The 26,145-nt window shown below is 37.5% G+C and overlaps 1 protein-coding gene across 1 annotated transcript in view; it reads right to left on the bottom strand.

Moving 5' to 3' along the window:
* Positions 1-26,145, bottom strand: part of Phex (phosphate regulating endopeptidase X-linked) — a 231,668-nt gene that overhangs the window by 77,947 nt on the left and 127,576 nt on the right. The window contains exon 13 of the mRNA XM_060374873.1: positions 10,359-10,436. Within this exon, the coding sequence (XP_060230856.1) occupies positions 10,359-10,436 (78 nt within the window). The remainder of the gene's footprint in view (positions 1-10,358; positions 10,437-26,145) is intronic.

Genomic DNA, 26,145 nt, shown 5'->3' with positions numbered 1-26,145 from the left:
AAAATACAGCCAGCAATTATGTATGAAACCCACAGACGTTGTATTATAAATATAAATGTATATTTTCAATATAATTGTTAGAGACTAAATAGGTAAGCTGATTGTTGGCCAAGCTCATATATATCTCATCTCAAACACTGAGTAGGTATTGTGTCTCAGGAAAAAAACATTGTTAATGAGTAATGTTAACAATATTCCCAGAGGGCAAAGCAAAAATAATTAAGCCAGGGATAAAAGCAACTGAAGATACACTTAGAACGACAGAAATGAAAATATGGATTCCTCACGAGAGCCCCATTATGCTTGGCCAAAAAAACATTAAGGCAGTGACTTCAAATTGTCCCTTATTAAGACTACTTGGGCAGGGGAGACAGGGTGATAAATAAAACACAGCATAGTTGCATAATAGAAAGCAATACAGAGTCTAAATGAATATTCCGTGTGCACAAACATGAAATATTCTCAAAAACAAGGTGAATAATGCTAGTCATATATATGAGAGAATTTAAAATTTTCATAGAAAAACATCAGGAGGAGGAGCGGTTGTGGGGATCAGATATTTTGTATTATGATCAAAATATACTATATGAAAAATGTATACCAAAACCACTTCTCAGGATTTTGTCTGAGATCAAGGGTAATAATATGCAAAAAAAAATCAATATCACGTTTTGCTTATGTACCCACGTATGTATAAAAATATATATATAAATAAGACTAAATTCAAGATAGTGTTTATATTTTGAAGAAGATAGACGTGGAAAAAAAGATTAAATAAGAAATCATGCACAGAACTTAAAATGTATCTATTTTATTCATTGAACATTTATGTGTATGCCAGGCCATAAAATATACCTGTCATCCAGGTTTGTAGGATACTAAAGCAGGAGGATTTCTTGAGCATAGAATTTTGAGGCTAACCAGAGCAACATAATACTACCCTAAACAATATCGCTAAAATAATAGTAATAATAATATAAATTGTGTGTATATGTGTGTAATTGGTTTGATAATCTCTGTTGAAGATTAAGCCATAACAAATTTTATTATGTGACAATGTGTCACAAAACATGTGACAATGTTAGAAATGTTTCGTAATAGGAAGGAATATTAGAATTTGTTCTCTTTTAAGATAGAGACTTCTTGTCTTAGTCTAAAACAAGACTAGAAAACACGTTTTAGGAAGCAATTATAACTAGCAATCCTAAGGCATCTTTAGGCCATAGGGCTAAGTGATGTGTCTAAGACCTTCAAAAAATGATTATAACTAATAGAAAACTCAGATGTGTTCTAGAGTTCAGAATACTGCCGAAGAAATTCTCCAAAGGAATATCCTTCAAACACATTACCTATTTTTGTCATATCAGTGGAGTCAGTTTTTTACTGTTAGATGATTTTGTTCACCTCAGTACTTTCCAGTTACATAGACAAAGCCAAAAGTTGACAACTAAGTTGGTTCACAGACTTGGAGAGAAAAAAATTCTGAAACTTTTAGAAGATGATGACAAACTGCATGTGGTGGTATGTACCTGTAATTTCGGCACTTGGGAGGCTATGATAGAAGGACTGGGACTTTACAACTTACTTAATTTACCTAATAAGACCCTCTAGAAAAGGAAAGAAGGGCTCTGGAATAAATATTCAGTAGGCAATGTTCTATCATACCTATGGCGGGGGGCAAGGAGAACAAATTATTATGGATGGTAAAGTTCAAAGGTGAAAAATCATCACCACAGCTTGTCTACCTTTAAAATAATAATTTTGTATTGTTTTAATTACTAAAAGAATATTTATAATTCTTTAAAATGGTTTAATTGAGCTACTCCACATTTAAAAGAAACCACAAGTAATGGAGCTATGCAATTCACAAGAACATTTTTGGTTTTCTATTGTTTTTGTTGTTGTTATTTCCTTTGAGACAAGTTAAGTGTTCAACTGCAGAGAGTGAACCATCATTGGTATTGTCATCTGATAGGCAGAAAGTAGAGAGTGTGGAACCAAATAAAACTATATAATCTAATCAAAGAGAAGACCCTGAAATAAATCCACACACGTATGGATACTAGTTTTTTGACAAAGAAGCCAAAACCATTCATTGGAAAAAAGACAGCATCTTCAACAAATGGTGCTGGTCCACCTGGATGTCTACATGCAAAAGAAATGAAAATATATCCATATTTATCACTCTGCACAAAACTAAAGTCCACGTGGATCAAAGACCTCAACATAAAATCAGACACACTACATCACTTAGAAGAAAAAGCGGGGAAGAATCTAGAACTCATTGGCATAGGAGACAACTTCCTGAACAGAACACCAACAGCACAGGTTCTAAGAGCAACAATCAATAAATGGGACCTCATGAAACTGAAAAGCTTCTGTAAAATAAAAGACACTGTCATCAGAACAAAACAACAGCCTACAGATTGGGAAAGGATCTTCACCAACCCTATATCTGACAGAGGGCTAATATCCAGAATATGTAAAGAACTAAAGAAATTAAAGAGCAACAATTCAAGTAATCCAATTAAAAAATGGGGTACAGAGCTAAACAGAGAATTCTCTGTAGAGGAATGTAGAATGGCAGAGAAACACTTAAAGAAATGCTCAACGTCCTTAGCCATCAGGGAGATGCAAATCAAAACAACCCTGAGATTTCACCTTATACCCATCAGAATGGCTAAGATCAAAAATTCAAGTGGTAAAACATGCTGGAGAGGTTTTGGAGAAAGGGGAACCCTCCTCCATTGCTGTTGGGAATGTAATCTTGTACAACCACTTTGGAAATCAATCTGGCACTTTCTCAGACAATTAGGAATACTCCTTCCTCAAGATCCAGCCATACCACTCCTAGGCATATATTCAAAAGAAGCTCAAGTACACAACAAGGACATTTGCTCAACCATGTTTGTAGCAGCTTTATTTGTAATAGCCAGAATCTGGAAACAACCCAGATGTCCCTCAACTGAGGAATGAATACAGAAATTGTGGTACTTTTACACAATGGAATACTACTCAGCAATTTAAAAAAATAAAGGAGATCATGAAACTTGCAGGCAAATGGTGGTATCTAGAAAAGGTCATCCTGAGTGAGATATCCCAGAAGCAGAAAGACACACACGGTATACTCACTTATAAGTGGATACTAGACTTATATGATAGGATAAACATATTAAAATCTGTACATCTAAGGAAGCTAAACAAGAAGAAGGACCCTGGGTAAGATGATCAATCTTCACTCAGAAAGACAAATGGGATAGACATTGGAAGTAGAAAAAAATAAGAAACAGGACAGGAGCCTACTATAGAGGGCCTCTGAAAGACTCTACCTAGCAGTTCATCAAAGAAATGCTCAGACTCATAAACAAATTTTGGGCAGAGTGCGGGGGAATCATATAAAAAAGGGAGTTAGTAAGACCTGGAGAGGACAGGAGCTCTACAAAGACCAAATATATCTGGCCACAGGGGTCTTGTCTGAGACTGATTTTCCAACCAAGGACCATGCATGGATATAACCTAAAACCCCTGCTCGGATGTAGCCCATGGCAGCTCAGTATCCAAGTGGGCTCTCTAGTAAGGGGAATAAGGACTGTCTCTGACATGAACTCAGTGGCTGGCTCTTTGACCTCCCCACCCTCTGTGGAAGGAGCAGCCTAGCTAGGCCACAGAGGAGGACATTGCAGCCAGTCCTGGTGAGACCTGATAAGCTAGGGTCAGATGGAAGGGGAGGAGGTCCTCCTCTATCAGTGGACTTAGAGAGGGGCAGGGAGGAGATGAGGGAGGTAGTATGGGTTTGGGAGGTAATGAGGGAGAGGCCTACAGATGAGATACAAAGTAAATAAACTATAAATAATATAAATAATAAAAATATTTTTTAAAAATGCTAAATAAGTACTAGTGTTATCAATAAACAAAAACCAATCATAAAAAAAGTACACACTCTAAACCAAGTGGCTCTTAATTCAGTGTTATTTTCTTTTTTCCTAATAGAAAAACTCAGTGATTCAATAAAGAGGGAGAACAACAAAGGATAAAGTCAGAATAGTTACTTGTATAGAAGCAGTGACTGGATCATGATACATCTTTCTCAGTATTTCTCAGCAATACTATATACCTGTTAGAACAACATTAACAAATGTCTATAGGAGACAGTGACAATACAAATGTTAACTATAAAGGAAAGTGTAAAATTACGTATTACCACAAATGACAGCTATGGAGAAATAGAAAGTAACAACATGCTCTAACAGAAGTATTATGTTGAAGTACCAGTATTGTGGGTACCTTTAGTTCCTTTTCTCTGCCTTCAAACTTTTTTGTCCTCTGATACTTTGACAATTTAAATTTTCTCAAAAATACGTATTTATGAGAAAATCTTGGAAGTCCAGCAACTTTTAAGAATGTTTTGTTTGTTGTATAGGCAGAAACAAAAGTGAATGTGCACAAATACTCTAAAATTTTTTAAGTTTTAAAAGAGACAAATTAGGTCAAAAGCCTCTTGTCCTTTTAATTACTAAAGAAAAGCCTAGGTCAAGTTGAAAATGACTTTTAATCAATTCTATTTTGACCTGTCAACTGAATGACCTTTGTGGAACTAGTTGGGGTTCTCATGTCATTTTGTTGGAACAGCTGTCCAAATTGTTAAATTCATAGATGCTGGATTTCTCTTCTTGGAAATGCCACCCTAGACACAAAGGACCCATCATCGCAGATTAAGCAGAAGAATAAAGTTATCACTGCCTTTTTCTCCTCTGCTCAACGTAAGTAAAGGATGTACAATACAAGCAGAACAATGGAATGTATTCAGTTCTTTGTAGGGAAAATAAGGCTTTGTGTATAAGACACTGCATGTGCCAACAGAAGTAGAGATCTCCCACTTAACTCAAATCTACTTAAGGATATTCAGAGCTATGACCGAAAGTCTGTAAGATTTTCTGCTAGGATAGTATCTAAGGAAATTTCTGAATGCTTAATGCAATCTACATTTTGAACTTCTGTTTTTCCTTATTTAAATAACAGAGCAATATACAAAATAGATGTATTTCCATAATTGGATGAAAAGTCTCTCACAGACATATCTGTGTGATATATGATGGTGTGTGTGTGGGTTAAAATGTTTAACCATGCACATATGCAATATACCATTGTAATTCCCCCATGAGTAGCCATGTAATGGTGACAAAGAGCCTGAGATAATACTCCATAATGTCCTCAACACTGTCCTGCCTATATGGTAGGGTGAGAGAGCAGTATTCACTCTGCTCCAGCTAATAAAACACTCTAGATGGATGCTACTATGTGACAGATAAGGAGGCCTGGTTAGTAGGCTGAGGGTACCAAGGCATTCCATGCTCTGTGCTTATTCTTAGCTCTCCAATGCTATGGTAACTATGAGTTACTCAAGATAGCGGAGGACAACATTCTTTTTTTTTTTTTTTTTACCAAAGGATAAATAATTATCATAATATTTTAATGTAGTATTCTACCCCCAAATCATCACACTCTTGCAGTGGTACTCTATCATTTACACACAGACAAACAGACAGACTGGAGTTAATAATGTCTGATTTACCACAACTTTTCCTTTTTCCCACTTTCCAATCTATTTCTTCTGATTTAAACGACAGCGAAAGTTTTTTGTTCTTTTCAAAATAGGTCAAAACTCACTTTTCAGTCTATTTCCATTAAGTGTAAATGAAATAAAATGCACACTTTATAAGATTAATTTTAACACAGACATTTACTTCCCTTCTTCTGCATACTGTTGTCATTTCAAATGAAGGGTAGTTCATTTCTTCCTGCTCTTAACAAAGACTACAGAAAAACTGTTGTTAAAAAAATACATTGCACAGTATCTCAATTTCCCTTCCCATTCTCAGAAGGGAAATGATATTCTCTGATTCTTTTTCACATTGGCCTCTCAATTCTTTTCATTTCTTCTCATTTTCAGATGAGCTCACCTACAGTTTGTACAGTTTCTCCCTCACCTCCATCTGATCCATCTCCTAATCACTCTCCTCTTTCCTTTTGTATTTGTGCCTTATGAATCATCTATTCACCTGGGTCAGATTGAGCAGGTTGCTTTTCATTTCTAGGAGCCCCTTATGCTCGCAACTCGTCCTAGCATAAATTGCTCATAGGCTCTCTAGTAGTCCTTATCTACATGTTTATTAAAACTGAAAACACCACCTTATTGTGTACCCAGGATGTTTTCAGTCGTTTTTCTTTTAACCTCAGTGGCACAATTTACAAATCTACCATCCCTTAACTTCTTTTCTGGCTGGGCTTTATTTGTTTTTCTCTATAAATTTCTGAACACAAATGGATTTTTGCTTTATGGATTTTTATTTTCTTTACCACTGGTTTTTGTTAAACTGTTAGAAATTCTTGGGTATAATTTCACTCTGTTTTGGCAATGAGTCAGATGCAAACCAATTCTTCACAAAATTGCTTAAAAATCTTGGTGCCTGGTGGCTGCAATTCAGACCCTGGAGAAGTGTATCCTTTTTAATATCTAGTTTCTTTTAACAAAAGATACTGTGTTTGGTGAAGCCTTAAATCTGGGACTCTCAATTTGGACAGCAGCAGACTGCCAACAAAACCTGATCAACTAAGGATTGCAAGCAAGTTCTGAATGCTACCTGATTGGATTAAGGCTTGGGGCAGTTCCATTTATATAGCCTTTTAAATCAATTTGAGGGACCTGGATACTGCATGCATTAATTCATCATGACTTGACTTTTGCAGACCAGAAACCAACCAAACAACCAAAAAACAACAAAAATAAATAAATAAATAAATAAATAAATAAATAAAACCACCGCTATCATAAGTGAAAATTGAAGATGTCATAGCTAATACTTATGTTTGTGTTTATGTGCCATTGCCAGCTCTGAACATTTTACTGGATCCTTTTGACAATCTTGTAGAGGAGAGATTACTATCATCCATTTGCAGATGATGAAATTGAGGCACAGAAAAGATCCATACTCTGCCTCAGATCCTACAAGTAGTAAGAGAGAGCTTGAGAATTTCACTGTAAGCATTCTGATTCCTGGGTTCATGCTCATAACCACTACTATATCCTTACTTGGAATATTTACCAATGACATGTAATTGTCCTGGTCAGTAACCAGGATCTCCTTCTAGAGTACTTTGTACCCTAGAGATGTTACTCTTAGTAGCATGGTTCTCATTTTGACCCACAGGACTACCTTTTCAAAAGGTTATATGTATGGATGTTTGGCCTACAGGTATGTATGTACACCATGTGTGTGCTCATGTCAGAGAAAGCCAGAAGAGGGTGTCAAATCCCCTGGAACTAGAGTTAAAAATTTTTGTGGGCAGCTGCCACATGGATGCCGGGAGTGGAACCACAACCAGTACTTCCATAAGATTACCTTTTATAGGGAGCCTAAAATGTGCCAGATATTAGGTCAATAGGTACTCTTAATTTCATACAGTCTCTTCTCAGAGCTCAGAGGACCCCAGGAGACAGAAAGAATGTAGGAGAGGTGATGGAGGACACCAGGAGAGCAAGGCCCTCTAAATCAACATGAGCAAAGCCCATAAGAATTTAAAGACTGAAGCAGCATGCACAGGGCCTGCTTGGGTCTGCACCAGCTCCTCATATGTGCTTATATTATGGCTTCCAGTTTAGTGTTTTTATGGAATTCCTGAATATGTAAATGAGTTGGTCTCTAATTCTTTATGCCTTCTTATGGGCTCTTTGTTTGTTTTGTTCAACTCCAATGTGATAGTTTTTTATTTGTCTTATTATATTTTTTTAAAATGAATGAATGAAAACCAACCTTTTAGAGTAAAGGTTAACAACTCAACTCTCATTTATACCTTCTATGAAAGGGAAAATCAAATTTCTCCAAGGGAGTGACATTGGGTACATCAACCTCTCCAGGGTAGGCTTCATGTTCAGGAATAATTGGCCAACATATAAAGGACTCTACAGTTTGTTTTTTTTTTATGTGTGTGTGTGTGTGTGTGCGTGCGTGTTTATCTGATTACAATGATTTCTTTCTTTCTGGGTGATGTTTTATTTTGTTTTCTCTGTTTTGTTTTGATTTTTTTGGAGGGGTTGTTGCTGTATTGGGTTTCTGTTTGTTTGTTTATTTGTTTGAGAAAGAACCTAAAGTTGGGGGTAGAGAATCTAGAAGGACCTGGGGAAAGCGAAGAATATGATCAAACTATATTTATATTTAAAAAATATTTTTGAATAATAAAATATGTAATTTTAAAAACTGTAGACATAAAAAATAGCCAAGGGGAACCTAAGTTTGCAAAAGATCAAATAAATAGGAAGTGGAAAAGGCAGAATTCAAGCTTAAGCCCACTACGCCAGAAAATATGCTGTTAACCTCTAAAAAACATTCCCGCTTTTCTGCTGCTTTCTTTCCCACCAACTCTAGCAAACTCCCCTCCCTACCAAGTCTCCAAAATTGACTCTCTGTTCTTCTAGCACAGCTTCCTGATCAGATGATATACCTGAGATCCCCTTCTCTGATTGCAACCAGTGCTTCCTGATATCAGAATCCAGACCTGATCTGACACTCAGTGTGGCACTATAAAGATTACCCAACTCCTTTGACTCTTTCTATCCTTCTCTACAAGTTGTTCATTAATTCACTAACTTCACAGGGCCGGTGATGACAAGAATACTGACATCATACACATCAGTATGCCAAGTTTCAACATTTAATTATCATAATAATAAAATGTTCAGAATCATCAAAAAAGTGTAGAAGATAAGCTGTCTGAGAATGAAAATGCTGGAAAGCATAACTACTTTCTTCCAGAGCAATATTATCAACTTTAGAAAGGTCATATTTTGAAGACAAATGAAGAAAATTCTTTCCCATCCCATGGAGGTACAATGTTTTTATTACCTAGACAATAATTTAGAAGCATGAACACCAAAACCAAAAAATTTTCCATCAAACTGTTTCAAGGTGTTCTATTACCTTCTATTCACTGAGATCCTTCAAAAGTTCTCCAAATGTTTGTATATTACAAATATTTCTTTTTATAACTTACACACTCCTATTTTTAATGTGCAATAAATGGTATGAAATATTTGTTCCTTTAATGTTGCTTTAACTATTAATATCTAATGGGCACAAGCAGAATGTGAGGTGACTTTCTTCCAGACTAACCCTGAGATATGATATTATTTCCATCTGAGGGAAAAAGCAGCAAATCACTCCTGGGTAGATGGGAAAAAAATGTGAGTGTTCAATTTAATCAACAAAAATAATACCTTCATCATAACTGAAATGTAGAAAATTTTAAATTCAGGCTTTATCTCACACATAAAGGGTTCTATGAAATTCTAAGAGTCACCCACGAAGCTAGGACTGCTTAGAGATAGGCCACATGTCAAACCACTATTTCAGCAAAGAGCTAGACCTAGGAGCCATAGTTGTTACAACTATTTCAAGACTACTTTTCAAAGAAAGTCCCGTTCTGGGGCTGGAGAACTGGCTGCTCTTCCAGACAACCTGGGTTTGATTCCCAGCACCCACACTGGGCACCTCATAAACACCTGCAATTCCGGTTCTAGGGGATACAACACCCTCTTCCAGTTTCTGTGGCACCAGGAAAACATGGGATGCACTGAAATACATGCAGACAAAACACCCATAAACATAAAATACATTTTTTTAAGTTCAGTGAATTGTGAAAGCAATGTTTTTCTGTGAAGAAGGAAAAAAAAATGTCATCAGAACTATTTATGGGATAGGAAATAGCAGTAGCGGTGATTAGAAAGGGTTGTAATAAAAATATGTATCTCAAAACACTGGGACAAAAAAGAATTATTACTATTCCTCATCAGTAACTCACTGCCAATATACAGTCCAATGCATAATAAATTATAGAGTCATGCATATATGCACTTAATTTGCCAAAACAGTCATAAAGTTTAATGAAGTTAACACTCAGCAGGCAGATTTATGTCTATCCATCTAATATAAATGATGAAAATAAAAAAAAATATTTAACAACAAACATGATGCATTCACCATTAGAACATGTCCACTAATTGTAAAATATTCAATTTGGTGAATTATTTGCATTTGCTTTACGATGTCTACTCAGCTTTCTGACACTTCCTGTATTTGGGATCTGCATTAAATCTTGAAATAAGCCTGGCAAACTCAGGCTCATATATAGCCAAGGAATTAATCAAAAGTTGGTACTTTCTGGCACCACAAGATTTAATCGCTTGGACTTGGGTTCATAGACATAAGGCCAGTAAAACATGCCAAAAATAAACACACACACACACACACACACACACACACACACACACACACACGCACACACACAATAAATTTAGCACTTACTGCCTTGAGGTCTTCATTAACATGAGTATCATTCATTATGAACTCTGGATAGCCAACTTTTGCCAAAACAGCTCTTGCCTATAAAAAGAAAAATGGGAAATATGATGTCAGAGTTTTCTCACTTAAACCATTAATAATCACTGGATATTGGGCTTTAGTCTTCATCTGTAAACTCCATTGACTGGATATCTTCTATATACAAGCCACTGTAAAAGAAAAATACTTCCTGTCCTCAGTGTGCTACAAATATAGTGAATGTAGCAAATAACTTTTATAAGCATAAAGATTTTAATGGAAATGGAGAGCATTGTTATTAAAATCTGTAAGAAAGACCTTCATCTCACCGGGAAAATACAAGTCTGAGAGAATAGTCACCATTTCAAAAATACAGAGCAGAGGGGAAGAATCTGGGAATGGAAACAATGAACAGACAATAACAGACTGCAAGCATACCTGATAAATATGAATGTCTGAAATAACATTTTAAAAATCTAAATGATTAAATAGCAAAAAAGAAGTTTTTTAAAGAATCCAAAAATGTGTTTTTCATACATACTTGAGCAGCAGGTCTGTAAAAGGGAATATTTTAACATCACTAATCATTGGAGAAATGTAAATTAAAACCACAAGATATTTTATCTGCCCTGTGGTAAGCTGGCTATTATAAAGAAGAGTTGGTGGGGATCTGGAAAGCTAAAGAACCTTCACACCATTGATGTAGCCACTGTGGAAAATAGACTGCTCAAAAGACTAAAGCCAGCAGTTCCTCTGATGGGTCGAGCCATATATAATTGGTACCCAAAGAAAATGAAATCAGTATATCAAAGAGCCATTTTCCATCCCATGCTCATTGCAGCACTCTGCAGTAGCCAAGAAACAGAAATGACCTACTGATTGATGAATACGGATCAAGTGTAGTATACACAAACACACGTCCACACGAGATAATATTCAGGCACAAAGGGGTTATAAAATCAGAGATCATTGTGGAAGCCGAAATAAATTGCAGAAAGAGAAGCCCTGCTGAAAGATTTAAAGCAGTGGTGAAGCAGACCTGTGAAATGACCTGAGCCCTGATGCAAAGCTCAGAAGCTCGTGTTTGTAGACAAACTCCAAGTCCACACGGATCCACATGGTCAGATGAGTGTATATGTTTTTAATGCTTTCACCACAAAAAAAGTGATAAATGTAAGGTAATAAATATGCTGATTGATTTCAATTAGGCATTCTACAATGCATACCTTTGGCCAAACATCCTGGTGTGATTCATGAATATGTAAAAAGTTATCCCACAATTTAAATAAATTAGGAAGCTCGTGGATTATTCATGGAAGTTCTGTACTGCCACGCGAACAAGTATTTTTTGTTGTTGTTATTCAGATAAGTGAGGGTTAACTATTTCCAAGAGGAGTGAAAAGAGATGAGTCATGCATCAGGATGATTATCCATGCAGCTCTGTAAGTGATATCCAAAACACCAGAAAGATCAGAGGCAGGGGGTCCAGAATAATTTAAAATGCATCACATCATAGTCATCCACTTGATAGACAGAAGTACTAATGATTATCTTCTTTGTTTTGCAGCATGCAAGGAATATATAAAGGAAAAATCAGAGAGAGTAGCAGTCTAGAGCAATGACAAGCAAACTGGCTCCAGGACCAATTTCAGCCCTCCTCTTCTACCTGCTTTCGTAAATAAAATTATGCTGGAACACAGACACACTCATTCATTTACCTATTATATATACCTGCCTCTGTGATACAACTTCTGAGCTGAGTGGTTGAACAAAAACTCTGGAACTCACGAAGTCTCAAATATTTCATCTGGACCTATGGAAGAAAGTTTCCTAGCCTTTGTTCTAGAGAAACTTTGCAGCTTCCCTCTGAAATCTTCTCTTCCCATGTCCCCAGATTCAGGGTTGCACAAAACAAAATAGTAAAATAAAATAAAAGCAGCCCAATGGTGTTGCAAGTACATTGTCTGGGCTCTACCCACATTCTCCGGGATGACTTTCATCACTTTGGATAGATAGCCCTCCCCAGATTCTTTTATTTATTTCTATATTATTTGTTTTTAATTGAAACAGAATTATATCATTCCCCCCCAGGCCCTCCCTGCAGCCCTCCCTTGAACTCCTCCTTTCCTTTCATGCCTCCCACATTCTCAAGTTGATAACCTACACACACACACACACACACACACATCCAGATGAAGACATTTTTGGTGGTGGTGTATATGTGGTTTAAGCAGTAAACAGGTTTATTACTTGGAGAAGCTAATTCTCCTTCTCCCAGCAGTCATTAGTTATCTGTAAATATTTGTCTAATGGTGGAATCCTGCAAATATTTTTTCCCTTCCACATTGATATTACCATTGTTCTGGACTTGTTTCTGCAGCCAGTGCTAGAGTCTTGTCTTTTCTACTTGACAGCACAAGAGACTTTGAAGGCCTACATATAACCACAACTTGCTCTGCATTGTTGATCTAACTTCTGTCATTCTGACCTCTCCCTCCATACAAGCAACTCTTAGCCATTGACAGTAGTAGGATCATGAAAACCCATCACCTTCACTTCAATTCAGGACCAGCTCAGGAGTATAATTTACACTAGCAAAGTTCCTCCCAGGATCAGACTACTTTGGAAACATCTTCTGAGATTGAATCCTTCCCTTAGATCATCCCTGTCTCAGTCTAGTTTCTCCCATTCCCCTGAAGCTTTCATTTGTAAGTATTTGCTAAATAAATCACTTGCACATGAGTCCGTATTTCCAGGTCTGCCTTCAGATGAACCAAGAAAAGACCCAGGCAGCCCCAACCCCATTGGTGGTGTTACAGCAAAGCCTCAATGCAAAACCAGTGACTGGTCTCCAACACTGTTCTCAAGGATGACATTTCTTTTATAATATCTTCTAAATCACCCCACTCAAGGAATAAAGAGAGTAAGATAGGACCTCTCCAGTGTTTTCTTTGAGATAATATAAATATTAAATACCATCAGAAACTTCCAACCCAAGATTTAGGATTTTACAAGTGCTGCAGGACACAGACCTAATAGGTTTTGCTGTTCCAGGGACTCACAAATAATACAGATCAAATTCTGCCTTCAAAGCTCATGAGCTAAACTAAAAGCTTGATATGATAACAGGATGTTATAGCTCTCCCAAGACCACAAAACAATATGTCATGTGCCTGTAGGTTACCTCTTTCTGAAAAAGTGCTTGCTTTCCTAGTTGTTGTTAATTCCTCAGTATAGTGTAATTTCTCAGTGTAGTGACTCATCATAAGTCATATGCATCATTTTAGCAAATAAAGGCTTGTACATAGTTTTCTCCAGCACACATACCCAAAAATGTACAAGCCAAGCTGAGTCATGCACAGTTGTTTTCTGAACACTAGCCTTTTCAAAGCATACCAGTGAATTATGCATTCTTTCTCAAACCTCATGATCTGGGACCTCACTGCACTACAAAGTTTCAGAGAATACATTAACTCCTGTGCTGCATGTTTGTAGTACTGAATCCTTATTTATTTACATCACTACAACTTGAAGGGAGTCAGAAAATAGAGAGAATCAGATTTTTCTACCAAAGATACAGAAATAAAATGAGGTAGTGATTCTAATAGCACACTGCTAACAGTCCAGTAAAACATTCTTTTGCTCTAAATGTATATGGGTACTTATATTCTGACTCAAATTCTCTTTTTTTACCCAAGTTTGTTGTGGATTCCACACCATTCCAGCCCAGCCCATTTTACATTTTTTTTCCCAAGAAGCTTCAGAACCACATTGCTCAAGACTCTAGATCATGACTCTAGATCAGACTGTCAAGAAGAAATACTATAGGGCCTTGGAAGGGAGAAGAGATGGAGATGTCATTTACTCACTGTAGCAGCAATAGTGAGGCCTATGGGCATCTGCAGACAATAGATAAAACACTTTCCCATCCAATTCCAAGCATTCTCCTGGGAAGAACCCTTTGGTGTACAGGCAGCAGTGACCACTGGCAGCCTTGGCCTTTACTTTGTAGCCTTGAAATGCTTATGTAACCCTTCTATATAACCCCTTAAACATTTTCCTGCTTGATACAGTTAGAAATGTGTCCACTCTCCTGGGTACAGACTAAGGCAAATAGTGACACATCACTTTCCAACATATTTACAATAAGAAAAATGATCCACCAATAGTTGGTTTGTTGAAGGGCAAGGTATAAGTAAGAACTGTTTGAAATCAAGTATCCCACTGGTTAAGACAAGAGGGAAAAGCAAGTCACCACACAAATACTGAGGAAATAATAGGATGAATATTTAACAGATGGCATATGAGATCCAGCGAAATACATTTTCCAGGCTATTTGAAAAGAGGCTGATAAAAAAAAAAAAGAAGAAGAAGAACCTAAGGGTTTGCTATAACTAGTTATTTCCATCCATTATTTTGTGCACACATCTGGAGAGAAGCTGCATTTGACAGCTGGTCATCCCTCCCCTGTGGAAGAGAAATAGGCAGATGATGATCTTTATTACATCTGTGTATATAACTAAGTATTTCTCTTTCAAAGTGAAAATGGCCTAGAGGCTCATATATATTGATCCATTCTACCATCATTCTCTTATGGTACACCCAGTCCTACTCAGGATGACAGTAGACTGAACAAAATATTAATCCACAGATCACTTAACAATTGGATTTGAGTATAGGATAAGATTTAGGTCAATGGCATATAAATTAAACTGCTTTGTGCATTTCTGGCTGGGGCATGCTTCTGGCCTTTAGTCCAGGGCTTCTCAACTTCAGCAGTATTGACACTGAGGCCAAATAACACTTGTGAGGGTTTGTCCTGTAAGTTCCTTGATATTTAGCAGCACCATTGTCTTGAGCAAACTAAACGCCAGTTGCAATCCCCACATAAGCTGTGACAACCAGAACTGTAGAGATGTCAGATACCCATGGGAGAGGTGAAAAAGCACCAACAGTTAAGAATCTCTGGAGTGCTAAAGCAATGCCAGTGGTAGAGAAGCTAGCTTTCAAGTACAAGGCAACAAACAAGATGAAGAAAGCTACGTGTCCAACATGGTAACATGAAAAGATGATAGCCTATACAACCGAGGAGGCAGTCCCGTCTGTGTGCAGCAAGCACCCAGGCGTGACTTATCCCCTGTGCCAATACACTGTGACATCCGTGTACTACCATAGTGAACATACGGATACTGTGGTTTTTACAAAGATAATGTATGGAGACACAGAGAAGATAAGCACACAGCTCTTGTCTAAAACAGAACAGTAGCTGCTACCTCGTCTACCTTTCTAACAACTGATCCACTCCTTATTCCCACTCTAAATGACGAGAACGCTGCATAAAGGGAAGTTGAAGAAGGTGTCCACACATCACAGTCAGTGGTTACTAGTTACTTTCCGTGATACTGTAATCAAACGCCTGATAAGAGCATCCTTGAGGAGGAAGGCTCCCTCTGGCTAACGGTGTAAGAATGAATCAGTGAGTCATTGGACTCACTGATTTAAAAGGGGGGAGGGACACAAAATTAGGTAGGCCATGAGCTTGGGGGTTGGAAAGGAGGTGGACGTGGAGGGTGTGGATATGATCAAAATATGAAAATCTCCAAGAATAAATTCAAAATGTTATAAAAAAAAAAAAGAAAAGATGATAGCATTTGGCAGCTAATCCATTAATTGTCAATGGGGCTTCAAAAATGTATGATAAAATACGTGACTAATACCAATGCAATATTATGCTTGAAAATTGCTACATTTTACTTGCCTGAAAGTGCTATATTGGATGTCTTCCCTCCCCGCCCCCCCCTCCACAACACAAAGAAAATAAACTATTTGAAGTATTACATGGCATGTTTTCCATTATCAGTAGTGGAATGTAATCCCTACACACTTCGCCTTGTATCAGGTATAGTTTGAGAAAGAGGAAAATAGCCCCTCCCTTGAGGTGCTGTCTGTAAGAGGTCAGTAATAGTATTATATGTAAGACTGATTTTCAATTCTTTGGTTTCCAAAAAACATAGTGAGTAAAATGCTCATATATGTTAGTTGTAGACTACACAAAGAACATGGAAACATGACTTCTTCCAAGGATTCAGCATCATTAAGGGGAGTGTAAAATACCCCTGAACCAAATACCTGGAACCCCCTGTAAAACAATTTCACTCTTTTTAGTCATAGGTTTCATACTTGTGGTAACAGAGAAAATAATGAGAGACAATGTGAAGAGAAATGAGAGAAAATGAAAAGAAAAACTGTGGCCTGTGAGTGAAGATATACACTTCAAAGTTTCCTGAACCATGGCAGATGATTTCCCTAGCAAAGTCAAAGTCTGCGCATTTGCCAGAAGAAACCAGGCTTTCCCTCTGGGGGGGGGGTGCAGCCTTACCAGGCCACAGTACAGGACAATACAGCCACTTTTGATGTGAACTGACAGACTAAGAACAGAAAGGAGAGGAGAACCTCCCCTATTAGTGGACTTGGGGAGTGGCATGCAAGCAGAGGGAGGAGGGAGGGTGGGATTGGGATGGGAGGAGGGAGGGGCTTATAGGGGGATGCAGAATGAATAAAGTGTAATTGATGAAAAAAAAAATAAAGAAAAGAAAATAGAAAAAAAAAAAAAAAGAAACCAGGCTTTTCAATCCTGCCTCCAAGCCAGAAGATTCTTTTAAGGGTTACTACTTGCATACCTCTGAAAAAGAGAGATAAGACATACTATAAAATCTAACTCTAAGAAAAATAAAGTTTTCTATGCCCAGAAAAGCAAATGTCCCAGCTTTTCTCTCATTTGTGTATCGTATATTTTATACAGACACACAAGCTTCTGTATGTGTGTGACATAAAAGTAGAAATAAAAATGTCTAAGGGAAAGAAGGTAACTACTAGGATAGAGGAGATAAAGAGCCATGTGATGAGCATGGCCAAAGCATGGTTGTGTTAAAATGTCCTTATGAAATCCAGTACCAGCCACAGTGAATTTACACCAAGTAAAAATTAAGGTTGTAATTAGGATTCACCATTGTGGCTCAGACACTCTCACTCTTTCTCTTTCCAATTTCTCCCAATAACTGCAAGGCCCTGCGTATTCATACCACTTGTTCCCCTAGCATACCCATATTAGCCTTTCTTTAACAATATACTATGCTCCAGAGTCATCTCACCCTTCCCTCTTCATCCATCAAAACTATTATTCCTTCAAAATACTAACCTATTAGCTATTACTGGGGCCTCAAAGCAATTTATAATAAAATGTGAGTGACTAAAAGCAATCTAACACATTCACCCTGAGAAGCAGCTATATTTAAGAGTAGTTTATTAGGCAAATGAACGAATCCAATCTTTTTAATTAAATTTTTATCTTTTATATTAATTACAGTTTATTCACTTTGTATCCTAGCTATAGCCCCCTCCCACCTCCCCTCCCAATTCCACCCTCCTTCCCTCTTTTCGTCCTATGCCCCTTTCCAAGTCCACAGATAGGGGAGGTCCTCCTCCCCTTCCATCTGACCCTAGCTTAGCCAGTCTCATCAGAACTGGCTGTATTGTCCTTCTCTGTGGCCTGATAAGGCTGCTCCCCCATCAGAGGGAGGTGATCAAAGAGCAGGCCCATGAGTTCATGTCAGAGACAGTCCCTGTTCCCATTACTAGGGAACCCACTTGGACACTGAGCTGCCATAGGCTACATCTATGCAGGGGTTCTAGGTTATCTCTATGCATGGTCCTTGGTTGGAGTATCAGTCTCAGAAAAGACCCCTGGGCCCAGATATTTTGGTTCTGTGGGTGAATCCAATCTTAAGGGAGGGTTTGTTAGTGGAGAGAACTTTCTTGCTGTTAAGAATCAAATTAAAACCACAGCCTATTAAACTTAATTACCATGATGTTCCAAAACAGAATGCAGTGTCAAGCACAGAGCAAGTGACCAATGTTCAATAAATACTGGTTCATATTATGAGTAATTTAGCTAAGAAATTCACTTTAAAAAAAAAACCATGTCATCAACAGTATCAGAAAGTATAAAATGTTCTAATTTATATTTAACCTTTAAATAGGAAAGATCTAACATTTGATCAAGAACACCATTTAATGCTACTCACATCAAGACATATTTCTATATCAACTAATTTTACCACAGTTGAAAAACATTGAGAAGCTTTGTGAGAGACTAAAGAGCCTCAGGAAATGAAGTGAAACATTAATCCATTGCAATTCATTCCTGATGAACAAAACCATAATTTTCACATACGGTCATCTTACCACATGGTTGACTTGACTTTTCATGATGTCCATTACGTGCACTCAACTGGTATCCAAAATATTAATGGTAAATACCAGAAATGAGAAATTCCTAAGTTTTAGATCACATATTGTCCTGAGTATATCAAAGCTGACACACATTGTCACACCAGGGATATAAACCATCACTTTGCCCACTCTTTGTTCCTTACACTGGTGTTAGGTTAATTTATCACAGTGATGAGTGTTACTAACAGTGTGGTGTGTGTGTGTGTGTGTGTGTGTGTGTGTGTGTGTGTTTGTCTTTGTGCGTTCCTTGCACTAAAACCTTAGGGATACAGGTTTAAAAATTACAAGTACTTTCTGTGAAGACAAGGAGTTCATAAAGGAAAGATTATTTCTCTAAGGCGGAGACAATACCTATCACAAATGAACTCAGAAAAATGTAATACATGACATGATTTAAAACTCTCAAGTCACCCCTGCCTTTCCAGAAGTTTCTGCAAGGTACACTACAACTTGATAATGCTGGAGGGAAGAACATAACCAAATATAATCCTTCTCTTTCTGGCTAAGAGCTCTGCAATAGAATATAATTTTGAAATACATGACCAAACTGATTTAAAGACTGGTCAGATTGACTGCCTTACTCCTGAATTTGTAAAGCTACTTAGTATTAAGCTGATCTAGAGAAAGCAAGATGACAAGCTCATTTGTTCTAATCCCTACAGACCTGGCTATGGAGGAAAGTCACATACATTCTCAAATGTCTTGCATGTCTCACATCAAATGGATCGCTTTAATCACTTAATTAAACAGCTTTGTGTCTAGTCTACATGGTTAAGTTTCTTCACCTATTTTTTTTTTCTTTTCTATTAATTTAACTAACATAAGAAAAATGGAACAACTACTTGATGGCCTTTTATAAACAATTTCTAAAGCAACTTTCTTAAGCTTGCAAAGGCTTTGAAAGCTTCAGTCAGGCTTAACCAAGCCAAGACCTCATTTTCTCTGATGAGTTCCATAATAACTATTAAACATCAATCAAAATTCTGAACTGTAAACACGGAAGTTTAGGAAACTATGCAAGTATTACACTATCCTTCAAAACAAAGAGTTTCTACAGTGCCAGACAGATGATTGGCTCAAACACCTATCTTGGCTGGAAATCTTACCCTGCAAACTTAATGGTATTGGTGAAATTGGCCTTCAGAACAGCTTTTAATATCCTTTGGGGCTATCAGAGTTCCACAAATAATAACAATGCAGTAATCTAAAAAAATCACATTTTGTCCTCTTGATAAGAATGGCATTGATTTATTATGAGTTTTCAAAGCTGTAATTCTCAGAACTGCTTTTGGGTGTGGTTTACAAGCGAATGCATCATGCTAGGGTGGAGGAGAACTAAACAGCAACCATGCATCAGGTCCAGGTGCCTTTTCAATTGCTAGCCACAGTTCTGGGTCTGTATGAACTAGAGGACGGGATCAGTCGGACTGCAGGTTATTCACCCTTAACCCTGCGTGGGCAATGCCCCGTATAGTAGCTACCCACTGTCCACCACTTTCTAATATGGATAATGTTCTAGGGAGGTAAGTTCCAAACTGCAGACAAGAACCAAGACTAAAAAGACGAACTCCACTTTATCTTGGTAGTAAGTAGTTTTTCCAACCTGAAAAACAAAGGAAAACTAAAACAAACTACTCAGGCACAAATAAATCAGAATTGGGCCAAACTGCCACTCCATACTTCCTTGGTGTCTCCATGATCTTCTGGTGATATGTTAGCTCTGCACCCTAACAATCTTAAAGACATTTGGGTTTTCTGAGTGAACAGTTGTATAATAAAAACGGAAGTCAGAACCCAAATCAGCCCAGTATTAATGCACAAAGGGGCACATATCTTCTTCTGCTGAAGGTTTGGGGCAATATTACTTTAAAGAGAGAGACAACACTCATTCATTTCCTTTAGAAATGAACAAAACAGCAGTCACAAAATATAGCTTTTGAATCCATGTTTTTTTTTTTCATTAAAATAAATTAAAAAAATTCATTCATGGAAGTTTTGTAACTAGACCCGATGTAATACCTGTGCAAGTGAATATCCTACATCTCTGTGAGGACAAACCTCTCTTGTCCAGACAGAGCCAAAATAGTATGAGCCAGGGACCAAGAAAATCCTGTATCATGGTTAGGTTTTACAGAAGCCAAAGTCAATTATGTTTTCCTCTGTCTCTCCTACAGAGGCTCTACATCAAAGGTCATCAAACTAGACTCTGCAGACTCAAAGCAGCCTAGCACTTGGTTTTGTAAAGACAGGGTTTTTGTTAGACTGTGCTACTGTGGAAAGGGATTATTTGGAGCTGAAGGCATCTAAGAATCAGGGGAATCAGTAAGAAGCTTTCAGTGTTCTCCTTATCTCCCTAAAAGCAGAGTTTTCCAAAACAATTCAGCTGTCACAAATCCCCCTCCCTTTATGAAAGGCAGCTTCCTGTCGCTACAGAGAAGGGAGATTCCCCGTCTTCTGACATGAAAAGCTGATGCCAGAATGACAGCATGCAAGAGAACTTCAGTAAACCTTACCTTCCACTAGGTTCTCCCATATATTTCTTAATCTTCCATTTGTTAATGCACTCTTATTCTTTTGTGTATGTGTGCATATGTATACAAACACACATATAACACACACACAGTTTGGGGAGGTGACAATTCAGCCCAGGACCTTTTACTAATAGGCAAATGTTATACAACTGACCTATACTTTTAGCCCTTACTTTCTCATTCTTAGCATAGTATGAGAGCTCCAAATTCTAATCATTATTCTGGACCACACTCCCTGGCAGTTATCTTGCTTATCCATATTATAATCAGTATTATAGTCAGTAAAATTCACAGACACTCCCACCACCACCAAATGCTAAACCAAAGGAGGTAGAGGAAGAAAAGTTTTTCTCCCTGGCAACAGCCCACTCTTCTACATATGGCCTACAGCCACTTGCAAGCTACAAAAGTAAGTTGAGTAGGTGTTACAGAGACCATATGGTCTACACAAGCGTCAAACATTTACTATTTGGCTCTTTACAGAAAAAGTTTTACTAACCCTCTTCCACACAAAAGGTTACTAAAATTTCAAAACTTAGTAGTAAAGATAGCAATATAATATGTGATTTTTTTTCAGAGCTTCCAGGTAATTTGATAATTTCAGTAATTATATAATTTACTACAATAACTATTCATGCTTTGCTGAGGCAAATATCTGAGCCTTAAGGCAGAGACATACACAAACATTAAGCAAAAATGGAAATATATGTCATAGAAAAACACCCATGTGCTTTGGGGAAAAAAAGAAAAAATAAACTACTAATAACAAGCATTTTCAAATGTCAAGATCCAAAGAGCTTCGAAATGCACCTGCAAGAAAGACACACATGGTATATACTCACTTGTAAGTGAATATAAGAGATATAATATAGAATGAACATACTAAAATCTGTACACCTAAAGAAGCTAAGCAAGAAGGAGGACCTGGGTAAGATGATCAATCCTCACTCAGAAAGCAAATGGGATGGTCATCAGAAGAGGGAGAAAACAAGGAACAAGACAGGAGCTTACCCCAGAGGGCCTCTGAAAGACTAAAAAGCAGGGTATCAAAGCACATGCTGAGACTTAGAGCCAAATTTTGGGGAGAGTGCAGGGAATCTTATGAAAGAAGGGGGGATAGAAAGACCTGGGGGGAATCCACAAGGAGAGGAACAGAACCAAAAAAAAAAAAAATCGGAGCACTGGGAGTCTTTTCTGAGACTGATACTCCAACCAAGTACCATGCATGGAGATAACCTAGAACCTCTGCACAGATGTAGCCGATGGCAGCTCACTCTCCAAGTGGGTTCCCTAGTAAGGGGAACACAGACTGTCTCTGACATGAACTCAGTGGCTGGCTCTTTGATTACCCCTCCCTAAGGGGGGAGCAGCCTTACCAGGACACAGAGGGAGACAATGCATCCAGTCCTGATGAGACCTGATAGGCTAGGGTCAGATGAAATGGGAGGAGGACCTCCACTATCAGTGGACTTGGGGAGGGGCATGGGAGGAGATGAGGGAGGGTAGGATTAGGAGGGGACAAGGAAGGGGGCTCTTGATGGGATACAAAGTGAATAAACTGTAATTAGTTAAAAATAAATTAATTAAAAATAATAATAAAAAGAAATGTACCTGCAATACCAAGGCCCTAACACTGAACACAGCTCCAAGAAATTTAATCAGTTACTTAGTCCTCCTACAATCATTAAATTATCTATTTAAATCGGAGGTAAGTTGGAGATTAACTTAAATAAACACATCCCCTTCTCTCATTAGCAGTCCAATGAAATGAAAATTGCCTCCATTCTTTCTGTTACAGTTTAGCTCTGAGAGGAGCAATGCTTTACTGTCTGAAAATTTTCTGAGGCCACCTCGATATCTCAGTGGGTAAAGGCAAAGGCACTTCACTTGTCATTCAGGTATTATGACCTGAGTTAAATCCCTAGAACTGACAGTAAGAGGAAACCAACTCCTGAACATTGTCCTCTGTGACATAGCACATGCAGGCATGCATATACACTAAATAAATAAATAAATAAATAAATAAATAAATATTGTAAAGACCTTAAACATTCTTCCTGATTAGGTAGGGGGAAAGCAAATGAAACAATTTGGGTGAATTATTAAATTAGACAAGTGTAATTTGCTTTGTTTTTGCACAGCTCTGCTCCTCATACTCAGGAAATTGAGGGCAGAAGGATCTCAATTTTGAGATTAGTCCCTGCAGCAAGAGCCTGTCTCAAAACATACATGCAAATAGGATAAGTAGGAAATACCACACAGTTTTTTTAATTGCTTTTCAGCAAATAATAAAATTACAATATTTCCTCTGTTCCTTTTCTTCCTTCCAAACTCTCCCATGTACCCCACCTTATCCTTTTTTCAAATTTATGGTCTCTCTCTTTCTTGCTCTCCCTTTCTCTCTCTCTTTCTCTTATGCTTTCTGTGTATGTGTGCTGTATGTATGTGCATGTGTGTATACTATAACATATACTTTTAAATATATTTAGAACCTTTTAAAAATAAAGGGATGAGTTGGTTTTCTTTAATGATGTGAGCCTTGAGAGACTGACCACACACCAGGGCAGGCCCAAAACCCAACTATCTAGGCAACACAAACTGGATGCGATGGGAAAAGAAAAAGAAGGAAAAGGAGGAAAAGCAATTTAGAAATTGGACGTATGACAGGAGTCTACCGCAGAAGGCATCTGAAAAGACCCCACCAAGCAGCATTTCAAAACAGATACTAAGACTCATAACCAAACCTTCGGTAGAAGGGGAGTTAGTATGACGGGGAAAGGATAGGAACCCCACAAGGACCAAATATATCTGGGCACAGGGTTTTTTTCTGAAACTGTTTCTCCAACCAAGGACCATGTATGGATATAACCTAGAACCTTTAGTCGGATGAAGCTCGTGGTAGCTCAATAACCAATTGGCTTCTCATAGTAAGGGGAACAGGGACTATCTCTGACAGGAACTCAATGGCAGGCTCCTTGACTCCCCACCCCCCAAGGGAGGAGCAGTTCTGCTAGGCCACAGAGGAGGACTTTGCAGCCAGCCCTGAAGATACCTGATAAAACAGGATCAGATGAAAGGGGAGGAGGTCCTCCCCAATCCGTGGACTTGGAAAGGGGCAGGGAGAAACTGAGGGAAGGAGAGAGGGTGGGATTGGGAGGGAATAAGGGAGTGGGATTCAGCTGGGATACAGAGTTAATAAAATGTAACTAATAATAATAAACAATAAAAAAGATAAAAAAAAGAAATTGGGTGAGTGAGGATGGGAAGATGGAAAGAGTGATAAGAGAGCAGTTGGAAGAATAAAGATGTTCAAAATTCATTGTATGAAATTCCCAAAGAATTAATAAACTATTGCAAAAATACCATTTAAGAATTAATAAGAGGAACCATATAAAAGATTTAAGCTTTATAATATTGACTGGGACTGGTTTTAGAGTTTGGAGTGTGTGTCACCCTGGTACCATTCAGTGTACCTGGGTAAAAATGTCTATTCTGGTGTCACTGGTGGTTTTCCTGTGCAAAGCTTTTGTCTGTAATGTTACAAAAGTCCTTCACTCCTTACTAATCTGAAATACTGAAAATTTGTATTATTCACAATTCTTGTGACATCTTTTTTTCATTTGAATTACTTCAGTGTTGTAAATTAATATCTGTAGGTCTAGACTCGGAAATAAATCACTGCCTTCACCAATATAAACAAACAAACAAAGGGATAGCATCAAGTCAATACCCATATATTACTTTTTTCACAGTGGCACATTCTACAGGGTTTCTGAAAGGTTGGTCTTTGGAACAGCAGTATTAACATAATTTGAGAGTTTCCTAAAAATACCAATTCAGAAAAGCATACTAGAAGTAGTAAGTCAAAACATCCCAGAAATTTACATTGTAACGAATGCACAGTATTTCTGAATCTTGACACTTGTGCCATTTCTGGATGTTTGTAAGGAACATTGTGTTTATTGAATGATCTTTAGCAAAATTATCTCCATGCATTACCAAAGTCCTCTAGAGCTATAATATCTCTCAGGATTCAAAAAGGAAATGTTAGTATATAGCCAAGCTGCCTGCTCTAAACTCCAATATGTGCCATGGCTTTGGGGTTGTTGCTCCGGAACCCTGACAATGCATTATCCATTAATAAGAAGGAGACTCATCTGATCCTTCAGTTTTCTGGAGGGAATTCCCTACTAATCACCACTATTATGCTATTCTGAGTACTTTATGGAAACAATGCTACCATATTTCCTCCCACCAGTTTTTTTGGTTTTTTTTTTTTTTTTTTTTTTTTTTTTTTTTAATACTTCAGGCATTTGAGAGTCAACCCTCTGGACAATACTACTTAAACCCTAGAATGATAAATGTCAAAGAATCAACAATCAAAAACCCAGTTTACAAATAGATGTTTCAACTAAAAAAATCTAACAAGCTTTCTTTACATAACTGGCAAAACCAATTTTTAGGTTTTTTGTTTTGTTTTGTTTTGTTTTTCGGGCATCTAAAAAAGCCACACTAATACAATTGCATGAAAATTATCATGCAATCTAATTTGGAAGCTAAAATCAGTCATAGCAGGGTAATATTCCATTTAATTATAAAGATTAATTCAACCTTCATTTATTTGTGCTTGTGTTTGGTCTTTCCATTTTTCACAGAACACCCAAGATTCCAATGCCATCTGGTAGAATTGCTGCATGATGTCTGTAGCATCGATTAGAGTTGCAGATTTCATCTCCAAGTAAAATTGATGAACAACAAACTTAGGAAAACATCTTTGTTTGTAGCATGGCATTATAAGCATTGTTATATCTTTGTTGTGTTATGTTATCTGTTGTTATAGAAAAAAAACTTACAGGATGAAAAATTAAAAGTTTCTTTTGCTTAAAAAATTAATAAACAAAGGGAAAATGAAAAAGGAGGCATGGGGGCAACAAGATTTTAGTTTTAAA

This window comes from Meriones unguiculatus, chromosome X, assembly GCF_030254825.1.
Source record: "Meriones unguiculatus strain TT.TT164.6M chromosome X, Bangor_MerUng_6.1, whole genome shotgun sequence".
Lineage (NCBI taxonomy): Eukaryota > Metazoa > Chordata > Mammalia > Rodentia > Muridae > Meriones > Meriones unguiculatus.
This window is presented reverse-complemented; position numbering and strand designations above follow the sequence as displayed.